Source organism: Stegostoma tigrinum, chromosome 26, assembly GCF_030684315.1.
Source record: "Stegostoma tigrinum isolate sSteTig4 chromosome 26, sSteTig4.hap1, whole genome shotgun sequence".
NCBI lineage: Eukaryota > Metazoa > Chordata > Chondrichthyes > Orectolobiformes > Stegostomatidae > Stegostoma > Stegostoma tigrinum.
Genome location: NC_081379.1, coordinates 11,638,061 through 11,651,472, shown reverse-complemented (window position 1 = coordinate 11,651,472; position 13,412 = coordinate 11,638,061). Strand labels below are relative to the sequence as shown.

Genomic DNA, 13,412 nt, shown 5'->3' with positions numbered 1-13,412 from the left:
ACGTGCTGCGGCACAGGAAACAGGAAGTAAATCTTTGTCATATGGTTTGGAGGAGGAGTTCAGTACGAACTGGGAAGTGTCGAGGTAAATTCCGCTGAAGTTAGGAAATAACGTGTTCAAAATAAATTTGCAGTAACTGTAGCCTCTGTTCTGTAAAGCAAAATTTAAAGTGGGTCGAAATAGTATCAGAGATAATGGGAACTGCAGATGCTGGAGAATTCCAAGATAATAAAATGTGAGGCTGGATGAACACAGCAGGCCAAGCAGCATCTCAGGAGCACAAAAGCTGACGTTTCGGGCCTAGACCCTTCATCAGAGAGGTCTAGTCCCGAAACGTCAGCTTTTGTGCTCCTGAGATGCTGCTTGGCCTGCTGTGTTCATCCAGCCTCACATTTTATTATCTTTAAAGTGGGTCGATTCTGTTTTACCAAGGTGTAGAGCTGGATGAACACAGCAGGCCAAGCAGCATCAGAGGAGCAAGAAAGCTGACGTTTCGGACCGAGACCCTTCTTCAGAAATGGGGAAGGGGGTTCTGAAATAAATAGGGAGTGAGGGGGAGGCGGATCGAAGATGGATAGAGGAGAAAGACAAGTTAAAGGGACGGAGATGGAACTAGTTAAGGTGAGTGTAGGTGGGGAGGGGGGTAGGTCAGCCCGGGCAGGATGGACAGGTCAAGGAGGCGGGATGAGGTTAGTAGGTAGGAAATGGGGGTGTGGCTTGAGGTGAGAGGAAGAACAGGTTGGGGGGGCGGGGGGAAAGAGCTGGGCTGGTTTTGGGATGCGGTGGGGGAAGGGGAGATTTTGAAGCTTGTGAAGTCCATGTTGATACCATTGGACTGCAGGGTTCCCAAGCGGAATATGAGTTGCTGTTCCTGCAACCTTCAGGTGGCATCATTGTGGCACTGCAGGAGGCCCAGGATGGACATGTCATCTAGAGAATGGGAGGGGGAGTTAAAATGGTTCGCGAATGGGAGGTGCAGTTGTTTATTGTGAACCGAGTGGAGGTGTTCTGCAAAGCGGTCTCCAAGCCTCTGCTTGGTTTCCCCAATGTAGAGGAAGCCACACCGGGTACAGCGGATGCAGTATACCACATTAGCAGATGTGCAGGTGAACATCTGCTTAATATGGAAGGTCTTCTTGGGGCCTGGGATGGGGGAGAGTGGGGAGGTGTGGGGGCAGGTGTAGCACATCCTCCAGTTGCAGGGAACAGTGCCGGGTGTGTTGGGGCTTGATGGAAGTGTGGAGCCGACAAGGGAGTCTTGGAGCGAGTGGTCCCTCCGAGAAGCAGATAAGGGTGGGGAGGGAAAAATGTCTTTGGTGAGATTGGATTGCAGATGGCGGAAGTATTGGAGGATGATGCGTTGCATCCGGAAGTTGGTGGGTGGTATGTGATGACTGTTTTGGTTGTTATTGCGGAGAGGGGATGTGAGGGATGAGTTGCGGGAAATGCAAGAGACACGGCCGAGGGTGTTCTTGACCACTGAGGAGGGGTAAGTTATCTGCCACCCGCAATCCAACCCCACCACCAAAGACATTTTTCCCTCCCCACGTTTCCCTGCTTTTCGGAGGGACGCCTCTCTCTGGGACTGCCTTGTCCACTCCACGCTCCCCTCCAGCCCCACCTCCCCAGCACTCTTCCCTGCAACTGCAGGAAGTGCTACACCTCCCCCCCCGCCCCCCCCTCACCCCCATCCCTCACCCCCATCCCTCACCCCCATCCCTCACCCCCATCCCTCACCCCCATCCCTCACCCCCATCCCTCACCCCCATCCCTCACCCCCATCCCTCACCCCCATCCCTCACCCCCATCCCTCACCCCCATCCCTCACCCCCATCCCTCACCCCCATCCCTCACCCCCATCCCTCACCCCCATCCCTCACCCCCATCCCTCACCCCCATCCCTCACCCCCATCCCTCACCCCCATCCCTCACCCCCATCCCTCACCCCCATCCCTCACCCCCATCCCTCACCCCCATCCCTCACCCCCATCCCTCACCCCCATCCCTCACCCCCATCCCTCACCCCCATCCCTCACCCCCATCCCTCACCCCCATCCCTCACCCCCATCCCTCACCCCCATCCCTCACCCCCATCCCTCACCCCCATCCCTCACCCCCATCCCTCACCCCCATCCCTCACCCCCATCCCTCACCCCCATCCCTCACCCCCATCCCTCACCCCCATCCCTCACCCCCATCCCTCACCCCCATCCCTCACCCCCATCCCTCACCCCCATCCCTCACCCCCATCCCTCACCCCCATCCCTCACCCCCATCCCTCACCCCCATCCCTCACCCCCATCCCTCACCCCCATCCCTCACCCCCATCCCTCACCCCCATCCCTCACCCCCATCCCTCACCCCCATCCCTCACCCCCATCCCTCACCCCCATCCCTCACCCCCATCCCTCACCCCCATCCCTCACCCCCATCCCTCACCCCCATCCCTCACCCCCATCCCTCACCCCCATCCCTCACCCCCATCCCTCACCCCCATCCCTCACCCCCATCCCTCACCCCCATCCCTCACCCCCATCCCTCACCCCCATCCCTCACCCCCATCCCTCACCCCCATCCCTCACCCCCATCCCTCACCCCCATCCCTCACCCCCATCCCGACTTTCCACATCAAGCAGATGTTCACCTGCACATCTGCTAATGTGGTATACTGTATCCGTTGTTCCCCATTGTGGTCTCCTCAACATTGGGGAAACCAAGTGGGGGCTTGGAGATAACTTTGCAGAACACCTATGCTCGGTTCACACTAAACAACTGCATCTTCCAGTCGCGAACCATTTCAACTCCCCCTTCTATTCCTCACACGACATGTCCATCCTGGGCCTCCTGCAGTGTCACAATGATGCCACCCGAAGGTTGCAGGAACAGCAACTGATATTCCTCTTGGGAACCCTGCAGCCCAATGTTATCAATGTGGACTTCACAAGCTTCAAAATCTCCCTTCTTCCTCGTGCCCCCCCCCATCCCAAAATCAGCCCAGCTCATCCCCGCCTCCCTTCCTTGTCCTTCCTCCTACCTATCCCCTTCTCTGACCCCAAGCCCCACCCCCATCTCCTACTTACTAACCTCATCCTGCCCCCTTGACCTGTCCATCCTTCTTGGACTGGACATTCTCCTCCCTACCTCCCCACCTACACTCACGTATCTTCTCCTCTATCCATCTTGTATCCACCTCCCCCTCTCTCCCTGTTTATTTCAGAACTCCCTTCCCCTCCCCCATTTCTGAAGCAGGGTCTAGCCCGAAACGTCAGCTTTCATGCTCTTCTGATGCTGCTTGGCCTGCTGTATTTGTCCAGCTCTGCACCTTGTTATCTCAGATTCTCCAGCATCTGCAGTTCCTGCTATCTCTGGTTCGATTCTGTAATTGGCAGTTAATTGTCTACAAGGTGATGTGTCTTTGAAATAAAACAGACTGTGGATTGCAGGGAATCTGAGACAAAAACAGAAATTACTGGAGGAACTCCATTCTAAAGAAGGTCTATTGTGGACTTGAGACCTTAAATTCTGCTTTCTCTCCACAGATGCTGCCAGACCTGCTGAGTTTCTCTGGCAACACCCCATTAATGTCCCTTTCACATAATCATGGTCATCTCTAATTAAGACTATCATAAAATAAAGCACTGCGGATGATGGAGATTGGAATCAAAAACAGGAATTTCCGGAGAAACCCAGCAGATCTGGCAGCATAAGTGAAAAGAAAGCAGAGTTAATGTTTTGAGTATGGTAGGCATTCTCAGAACTGTGGAGTTGCTGTCGGGTAAGTGGAGAATTGGGAGTAAGGTTGGATCAGTGATACCTCATGTAGTTGACTGATTTGGTTTGTGGATAATGTGCTACTGATGACTTCAGGGGATATCAGTGGACAGACAAAAACAATCATTGTATGAAAGCCGTTTGGACTGTAGTTAGGCATGCGTATAATGCCCCTGTGCTGCTGTTTTCTAAACAGATTGGTGTGGAGTTGAAGTCACCTTCAGTAACAGTGTGCTGCTCAGTGTGACCAGATACAATGATGGACAAGTTTGTCATCAGGCGATCAAAGAACACTGGTAATCCCAAGTCAGAACAGTGTGAGGTCAGAAAGCAGACAGATTGTCAAACAGTGAACGATGCAACGGCAGAGAGTCCAAGGAAGAAACTGAAAAGCTGGGCGGGTGAAAGTAAAAGAACAGAACTGACACCCCTCTTAAATGAGCAAGGCTTGCTGAGAGATTTTGACTGTTCTTGGAAGCAGCTCAGAGCGGAGGGACTGAATTGTGATTATACCAAAATATTCACCAAATCTGAGGCGGATGACATATTTTTGCAGTTGGAGAAAGAGCTGGAGTACTTTTCAGGTACGGGTTAAGATGTTTGAGTGAATGAATTTACAAAAGCCCAAATCCCTTTAAACAAGCTGGTATATATGACCTGAGCAGCAACTCTGGCTCATTCACTGTAGGGCTCCATTGTTTTCCAAACTAGATGCACATTGAGCAAGAAAAGCTGGCAAACATCTCACTCCGAGTTGAATGACTGCTTAAAGTAGTTTTATTCTGCCACCCAAGGCTTTGAAGTCTGCTGTATTGACATTGCTAAAGAGGGATGTCATTCAGCCCATCTGAGTTCATGGATCCAGAAACATCTCAAATGCTGTATTGTCGTATTATTTGTGAAATGCCTCTGTTCCAATAATCCTTCCATTGACTTGGATAGTTTTCTGCTTTTAAGTGCATCTTAGTAAACACAGGAATGCAAATACTTGCTGTTGTAACAGTGCAAGGTCAGGTCTTCATTACAACAAAATCTTTCACCATTCCAGTATAAGTAAATGTTGTACAAGCGTTCACCTACAGTACTGAGTCTAATGTTGATGACAGTGTAAAACGAAGAGACATACATAGATTAACAACATGGATCCAGCATAATCCCTTCATCTTTTGTGACCCTTCTGCTGCCATGGTTATTCTGCACTTTTGAACTCTTCCATTGTTTTAGTACTATGAAAGAACAGATCGTATTTACAGCTGAGTGAATTTTACACATTCTCTTACTCTCTTTTCTGAGAAAATATCCCTGCCAAACATATATTTAAACCATCCTTGCAATTTCAGGAGAAAGTTCTTTTTAACTCATTGCCTTCCTTTTGATGTCGAGATACTTTCGTCCATTCCCATTCCCATACATTTGAATACAACGAAAAAGTTTCCTGATCTCGGTCCTGTGGTCCCTTACCTCACGTTCACAGTTGAAAGAAGTAGCTGGTTTTTCCCCTTACTGCATTTTGCCTAAAGTCGACTCCACAGTCTTTTATAGTTGAAAGCCTGACCTCGCTTATTGCACTTCTTTGAGCATTAGCAACTACGTTTCTGAGGGAAAAATCAAGGTGGTTCACGCCTGATACTTCAAAAAGAGACATGGAGCTAATTAAAACATTATCAGCATTAAGCATGCAATTTTGTTTTTAAAAATTCATTCACGAGATGTGGATGGTGCTGGTTAGGCCCATTTCTAATTGCCCAGAGTGTAGTTAAGAGTCAACCATATTATTGTGGGTCTGGAGTCACATGTAGGCCAGACCACGTAAGGATGGCAGATTTCCCTCAGAAAGACATTACTGACCTAGATAGGGTTTCTGACAATTGACAATGGTCTCATAGTTATCATTAGATTCCTATACCCAGATTTTAATTGGATTCAAACCTCACCGTCTGCCTAAAGTTTGGGTAAAGATCTGTAGCTCGGGTTGTGGATGAGGTTGATGACTTGCTCACCGAGCTGGCTTGTTCTTGTTCAGACTTTTCGACACCATGCTCGGTGACATCATCAGTGGAGCCATCATCTGCCATTATGGGATTTGAATCCAGGTCCCCAGAACATTACCTGGCTGTCTGGATTAATAGCCCAGCAATTCTACCACTAGACTATCACCTCCTCATATTAACAAAGTTAATCCATTTGTGTGAATATTATGAACTCTGTGTTGACTGCTATTTCTTTTCTGAAAATTGTTCATTCTTCAAGGTGAACAGACAAAAGTGCAGGTGTTTGGGAAATGGCACAATATTCCACGTAAACAGGTGACTTACGGGGACCTTGGCCTGACCTACACTTACTCAGGAGTGACCCTGACCCCTAAACCTTGGCTTCCTGTGCTGGAGATGATCAGAGCCCGAGTCATGCAGGCTACAGGACACGTGTTCAACTTTGTGCTGATCAACAGGTGAACAATGCAGTGGAAGAGCTCAGGAGGGAACAAGTAAATGAAGGTTGGCTGCGTTTTTTAAAAAAAAAGTTTATTGTCTGGTGATCAGAGACTCCAATATTTCAGGATACAGGGGGCAGGTGACTGACCATTTCAACAGTTGATCACAGTGTTTGTGATATTGGCCATGTTGATGCTGGTCCTGAGGCAGGGCAAAGTTGCATTTATACAGCATCCTTCGGATGCAAGGTTCTTTACAACCAATAAAATATTTTTGAAGTGTAGTCACTATAAAAGCACTGCAGCCAATTGTTCGCAACAAACAACCTGTTTATAACCAGAAGAAAGGGGTGATCTGTTTTTGTCAGAAAGCGAGGGTTCTACCTGCAGCTGACACCGATCTGGGTTCTTTTGCTTCGTACTATCTTTGCTTCAGAGCCTTGGTCTGGGTTTCCGAGCTGTGAGGTAATGACCTGGCTGGCATTTTGCTGATGTGTATAACGTCAGTGCTATCTTTTTAAAGTTAGTTGACAAGTTTTCAAAAATAGGCTGTCAACTAATAATCGGGTTGAGAAGATACAGCTGTCAGCATCGTGGTTTCCAAAGGAAGTCAGTTTTTCTTAAATTTCTCGCAATTTATTAATCACCAGCAGGGAAAGTTTATGAGATCAGTTCGATCGGGCTATCCTGATTTGTCTTGCATTCGATTGTTCAGACAAATTCAGTTGGCTTCAGTCCTAGTGCCTTGTGCTTTGCCTGTCTGTGTAACCCCCAAAAACAAAACTGTGCAGCATCAGTGGGGAATGTTCGTTTGGGAAGTAGCAACACCCTCAAAGAAGGAAATTGAAGAGTGTGCGCTAGAATGACATCTTTCTCATTCTCACACAACCAAAAGTGTTCACAGCTACTGAATTACTTTGCAGTCTAATTACTTATTGTACAGAAAAGTGACAGTCGGTGAGGCCTCTTCTGTGCGCAGTTCTGGTTGCCCTGCTATCAGAAGGCTATTGTTAAACTGGAGAAGGTTCAGAAAACATTTACCAGGAAGTTGCTGGGAATAGAGGTTTTGAGATTTAAAAAAAAAAATAAGACTGGAGCATAGGAGGTTGGGAGGTGGGGTGACATTCATGAGGTTTATACATTCATGATGGGCATAGATAAAGTTAACGATGAGGGTCTTTTCCCTAGAGGTGAGGGAGTTCAAAACTCAGCATATTTTTCAGGTAAGAAGAGAAAGATTTTAAAAAGGACAAGGGGCAACGTCTTTGTTTACACACAGTAATTCATATATGGAATGACCTTCCAGAGGAAGTGTGGATGTGGGTACCATTACAACATTGAAAACACATTTGGATAAATTTAGGAATAGGAAAGGTTTGGCGGGATATAAGCTAAGTGCAGGCAGGTGGGACTGGTTCAGTTTGTGAACATGGTTGGCATTGAAAAGTTCGACTGAAGGGTCTGTTTCTGTGTTGTATGACTATGATTCTATGACAGCTCACTTCATGTACATACAAACTACTGATGGCCTTGGCTGAAGGGTGAATGTTCTCCAGGAAGCCCAGAAAAACTCCCCTGATTTTCAAATAGTGCAATGGTGTTTATTTCTATCTCCAGGTCAAGACAGTTGGTATCTGCAGTTACAATTACTTCTGAAGGGTGCTGGACCTACCAATATAGCACTCATTCAAGTGGCAGGAGGGAGAGGGGCTGTGTGCGATTGCATCCTGAAGTGGGGGCTGACCCTATGATTTTTAAATTTTGACCTGACTTGAGTGAAGACAATTGCTGAGTTAAGATGGCTGTCTTAAGTTCAGACATGGCTTTGCTGTCTGCCTAAAGTATGGAATTTATACTCTGTTTGTAAAAGTCTGACATTCCCTTCTTGAATCTTCTGTCTGAGTTGCAGCATGGATGGGCTTTCTAGATACACCCTGATTTGTTTGGTTTATTGTGGTCACATGTACCTAAGCACAGTGAAAACTTTTATTTTGCCAGCAGTACAGGCAGATCCTAGCAAACAAGGACATACAGATCATAGGGCGCTTAGACAGAGGCAAACAAGGTTACACTGCACAGCATGTGCACAAAGCAAGGTCAGCATTACGTGAAGTTAGACAGTCTATTCATCAGTCTAATAACAGCAAGGAAGAAGCTGTTCTTGAACCCACCAGTGCGTGTGTTCAAGCTTCTGTATCTTCTGCCTGACAGAACAGGTTGTAGGAGAGCATTACTGGGGTGGGCAGGGTCTTTGGCAGCATTTCCGTGGCACTGAGAAGTGTAAATTGAGTCCGTAGATGGGAGGTTGCCTTCTGTGACGGTCTGGGCTGTGCCCACAACTTTCCATAGTTTCTTACCGTCCTGGGCAGAGCAGTTGCCAGACCAGGCTGTTATGCCCCTGGATAGAATGCTTTCTATGGTGCATCTGTAAAAGTTGGTGAGGGTCCTTTCCTGACTTGTTTTGCCCTCTTGACGGCATGAAGCCCTATAGATTTGGCACCAATTTGATACACACCAGCATCATCCTTACTTGGCACCCTCCCCTCTCCAACTTTGAAAGCAAAGTAATAGGCTGGTTCTTGAAGAAAACATACAAATTGGTCACTTACTGCTACTGGACAGTTGTTCTCCTTGTTTTGTGTGAGGAAATGTCCCCCCAGAGCAATTTGCTTTGTGAAGAATTGTAAGATGCACTGGTGCTAGATAAATGTTTTAAAAAAAAATACTCCAGAAAGACTTACAGGTTAATGGACAACTTAACATAAGATTGACACACTGATACTGAGTGGGAGAGATTCCGGTTCAATTCTTGGGTCATGTTGAGTCAGCTGTGAGGAGTTTTAGGAGCCTCGGAATTTAGAGGAGGTTTAATCAATGCTGGATGTTCACTCTTGATCACTAGGTGATCTCTGATGGAAGTGTGTGTGTGAAACTCAGGTGTCCCTCAGGAATCTCTCCCTGTCCCTCTCCTGTTTTGCACCTAGGTGCCCCTGGCAACGTCATCTGAAAACACAATATGTCCAACGTGTAGGGTAACCACATTCACTCTCCAACAACTCTCCCAGCCTCTTCACTACATCCGATTCTTCAGATTCCTTCAGCACTACCACGACTGAAGGAGCACATGCTGTCTCTGAGCCCTGTCACCAATGCCGTTCCTGAGCTACTGACTCAATCTCCCCAGGCATACGTGAGGCTGGGCCAGGCTGTATGTGACTTTGCACTTGCTTTTTGATGAGCTTCCAACAGCAATTTGTTCCATCACCCACACCACAGGCTCTCCACCCCTGTGACGTTCCTTGGTACAGCTCCTGCCTCATTTCTTCCGCTGCTGAAAACCTCATCTGTGCCTTTGTTCTCTGACTACTTTGACTTGACTAACTCAACACTTCCCTGTTTCCCATCTTGCACCCTGCCCAGAGCCCATCCATGCTGCTCATTGCCCAACACCCACCCAGTCTTCCTGCCCACCATCCTTACACTCACTGGTCTACGGCAGTGCTTCAGTTTGAATTCTGACATCCACTTTCACAGATTCCACCATGATTTTGCTCCTTTCCAGGCTTAAACCCCTTGGAGTATCTACATTCCCAGAATTTTGGTCTCCATTTCCTGTTAGTCTTCAGTGTCACTGATTAAGCCACCATTTAATACCCCATCTTTTATTACCCACCTTTAAATGCCCTGGAGAAGGTGCTGATGAGCCACCTCTTGAACTTCTACAATTCTTGGGGTGTGGGTACACCCATGGTGCCATTGGGAAGGGAGGTGTGTGAGCTACTACCTTCAGCTACAGCAGCCTGTGAGATGGCAGATACACCCATAGTGCTGTGATGAAGTGAGTTCCAGGATTTGACCCAGAAGCAGTGAAGGAATGGAGGTATGTTTCTGTCAGGCTGGTGTGTGACTTGGGGGAGGAAACTTGTACTGGAAACTTGTTCCCACGCATCTACTGTCCTGCCCTTCAAGGCGGAAATGGTTTGGAAGATGCACTTGGTGGTGCCATGGTGAGCTATAGATGGTAAGCACTGCTGCTACTGGATGCAGTGTATAAATAATGGGGTGGATGGGATGCTAGTCCAGCATGCTACTTTGTTCTGGATAGAATCAATCTGTTGCATAGTCTGAGCTGCACTCATTCAGGCAAGTGGAGAATATCCCATTGCTCTCGTACCTTTACAGATGGTCACCACTTTGGGGAGCTAGAAATCCTAGGCACGTGTATGCCTGACTTCATTCACTTCCCTCATTGGCAGCTGGGTTTCCATCATGTTCTAGAATCTTCTCCATACATCTTTGGATGGAAAAAGATGTAAGACTCTTCCTACAGGCAGGATGCAAGGACGAGTTTGGACAAATAGCTCCACATGACCTCTGTCACATTTTATCCGGTAATGCTGCTGTGAAAATTCTTGGAATTTCTTAACTCCAGTTAAAGGTGCTATATAAATGCAACTTCTTGCCGGATGGGACGGGATTCAGCTCCCATAGTGGAGGTGCCTGCTGACTATCGGTGTGTAGGACATCCCTTGGGAGAATGGTCTGTTGGGCGAGGTATCACTAGTGAGCTGCTCCTGGGAGAAACAGGAAATGGTGTTTTAAACTAAGTGAGAGGTTGTATCACAGTCTAGTGACTACCACTAGCAGGTCAGGAATGCTGATGCTGCATTCTCACCGACAGGTACAAAGATGGATGTGATCACATCGGGGAGCACCGTGATGACGAGAAGGAACTGGAGCCTCTCAGCCCCATCGCATCAGTCTCCTTCGGCTCCTGCAGGGACTTCATCTTCCGTCATCGGGACTCGCGGGGGAAAAGTGCGACTCGCCGCCTGGAGCCGGTGAAGCTGCTTCTGGGTCACGGCAGCCTGCTGATGATGAACTACCCGACCAACATCTACTGGTACCACAGCCTGCCTGTCCGCAGGAACGTGCTGGGCCCGCGCATCAATCTGACCTTCCGCAAGGTTCTGCCTCCGATGAAGGCGAACTGAGAGCATTGCTGTCAGCACTGTGCCCTGAGTGAGGACAATTGATTGTCAACTCTTCCTTGTCTATCTGTTTCTAAATTCTCTCCCTTTTTCACTCAACTTACTGGGCTTAGATCTGATGGCAGTGTCAGCTCTGCTGCTACTTTAACCCAGCAGTCTTGTGGACGAGGCCCAGTCTGGGGATCCTTTCGTACTGCCTTGCAGAAGGGCAGGGGGCTAGCTCCAGTTCAACAACATCACAAAAATACTCAGTCACTTCCCCATTACTGACAGTGGGATCTTCCCGTGTGCAGATTGGCTACCCCTTTTTCCCCGCACAGTGACTGCGCCACAAAACCACTTGATAAAGGGTGAAGGACTGTGTGACGTTCTGAGGCTGTCAGAGGTGCTTTATAAATGTACAGCTTTTGTTTTATTTTTGTGGTAGTGTAGCCTTGATAGCAATTGTCCCTTGGTATGTAGTTAGAGGGCTTTACAGCTCTTAGTCATGACTGTCATCCCTTACTGCTACAGGCACTTGATGGGATTGAGGGGAGAACTGCACCCCCCCCCACCCCCCCAGCACTAACAAATCAATGGGACAATCCCAAACACTTGCTGAAACTGATCTAACAACAACCGAGTCAAGCTCATAACTCTATTTGTAGGACTGGGTTGACATTGAGCAGCAGTCGGACTTATACTAATAAAAGTTGTGTTATCGATTTTCTTTTAAAATAATCTGGTCCCTCTTAACTTTTGAGAATATTTTTATGGCAGGAACTGATGAGACCAATAACAGCACATGACTCAAACACACATTAATTATCAATAGTTTTATTGTGAGCAATGTGGATTATTTTGAGGGGCTCCCATTGACTGTGAGCAAGTAGAACAGTGGTGAACCTCCCTCGTTGTCTTTTTTATTAGTTTTACATATTTCCTAATCAGCCCATTTGATGTTATTTACACATCTCTGGAGTAGGTAAGGTTTGAACACAGGCCTCCTAGCCCAAATACAGGGACACTAACACTGCACCACAAGAGCCCAGAGCAGCAGTTTTAAATCTTTGTGCCTGTTTCTTTTAATGCATGAAATTTCAGTGGAAAACCATTTTTGCTTTGCAGATGCCTCATTACCCTGCTAGGTAACATCAGTTGAGCTCAACGGACACCAAAGTTTAAAAACCAGGCAGAAAAACACAACAGCGCTTCATCGGAGGCTGCACTGATGATGTTACCCAGCCGGGTAATGAAACGTCTGTGGAACAACGAACTAGCTTGGCAAGCCAAGAGCCAAACAACTACAACCCGAGCTACAAATCTACTCTAAAACGTCAGAAACCAGCTTTAGCACCAGCTGCTGTAGAATAGGAATGTCAGTATCCTATCTGTGTGTGCATTTTACCTAAGAATTACACACTGCTGTAATATTACCTTTTATTCTATGCAGGCTCAATCCCTGTCCAGATTAACTCTAAATTCTTACAGATATTTGCTACTCTGCAATTTATACCCTGTTGCCTTGTGTACTTTGGTATTCAGTTTCGCTTTGGGTTCTCAGAGGAAATTTCTGTTCCAACCAACTTCTGTCTCATAACAGCACCATTAGATGCGTATTAGCTCCAGGCATGAGGCCACTCCCAGCCTGTACAGAACACCTGAGGGAGCCATCAGATAATGCTATGTTACTAACATAGCCACTTGCCATACAAATGCCTCTACCTCTTTGTCTGAAGAATGCCGATTTCCCTGAGTTTTAACCTAGCGATACCTATACTGTCTGTACATGTGTCCTTCCCAGCATAGTCAAGTGAGAACTGTTGATTGCATTTTGTTTTGAGGAGCATGAAGACAAATGGTAGTTGTGCTAACTAACTTAGTGCTCTAAGATTGGTTTTCTTAACGCATTACAAAAAAAGTGCATTATGAAGGACACAGCTGGCTGCAGCTTGTTAAATTACAATAAACAAGATAATTCATTTTCCTTTCCTTGTTGGGAGCCTTCAATTTTTTAAACAAACTATTGTTGCTGCATGTCCGATGGGTCCATTGCAGTTGGAAGCACAGCTGAGCCATATCTTGATCATGTCTAATCATGTGATAATCTTTCCAGTAGGGTTTTTTAGTCATGATCAATGATGGTGGTATTTTTGCTTTCTCTGTGGTAGGTGCACTGAGGATCCAACCGTTGACCCAGCTCAGATCAGTCAATTCATTAACAAATTAAGGATTGAGAT

The 13,412-nt window shown here is 47.2% G+C and overlaps 1 protein-coding gene across 2 annotated transcripts; it reads left to right on the top strand.

The window, feature by feature from the left end:
- The first annotated feature begins 21 nt into the window (after positions 1-21).
- alkbh2 (alkB homolog 2, alpha-ketoglutarate dependent dioxygenase) lies at positions 22-13,159 on the top strand. 2 transcript variants are annotated; one of them, XM_059654952.1, is made up of 5 exons: positions 22-84; positions 3,968-4,355; positions 6,022-6,220; positions 10,884-11,224; positions 12,301-13,159. In XM_059654952.1, the coding sequence occupies exons 2-4, from the start codon at positions 4,028-4,030 to the stop codon at positions 11,194-11,196; spliced, it is 840 nt and encodes a 279-aa protein (XP_059510935.1). In that variant the 5' UTR covers positions 22-84; positions 3,968-4,027; the 3' UTR covers positions 11,197-11,224; positions 12,301-13,159. The 2 variants fall into 2 exon arrangements, with proteins under 2 accessions (XP_059510935.1, XP_048412136.1); XM_048556179.1 differs by having other exon boundaries at positions 10,884-13,159.
- Positions 13,160-13,412: the final 253 nt, after the last annotated feature.

What these genes read in the sequence shown, in the direction of transcription:
- alkbh2 (XM_059654952.1), top strand. Translation starts at nt 4,028, where the DNA reads ATGATGGACAAGTTTGTCATCAGGCGATCAAAGAACACTGGTAATCCC. An exon ending in AGAGCTGGAGTACTTTTCAG is followed by an intron (nt 4,356 to 6,021) that starts GTACGGGTTAAG and finishes TCATTCTTCAAG; the next exon opens with GTGAACAGACAAAAGTGCAG. An exon ending in AACTTTGTGCTGATCAACAG is followed by an intron (nt 6,221 to 10,883) that starts GTGAACAATGCA and finishes TCTCACCGACAG; the next exon opens with GTACAAAGATGGATGTGATC.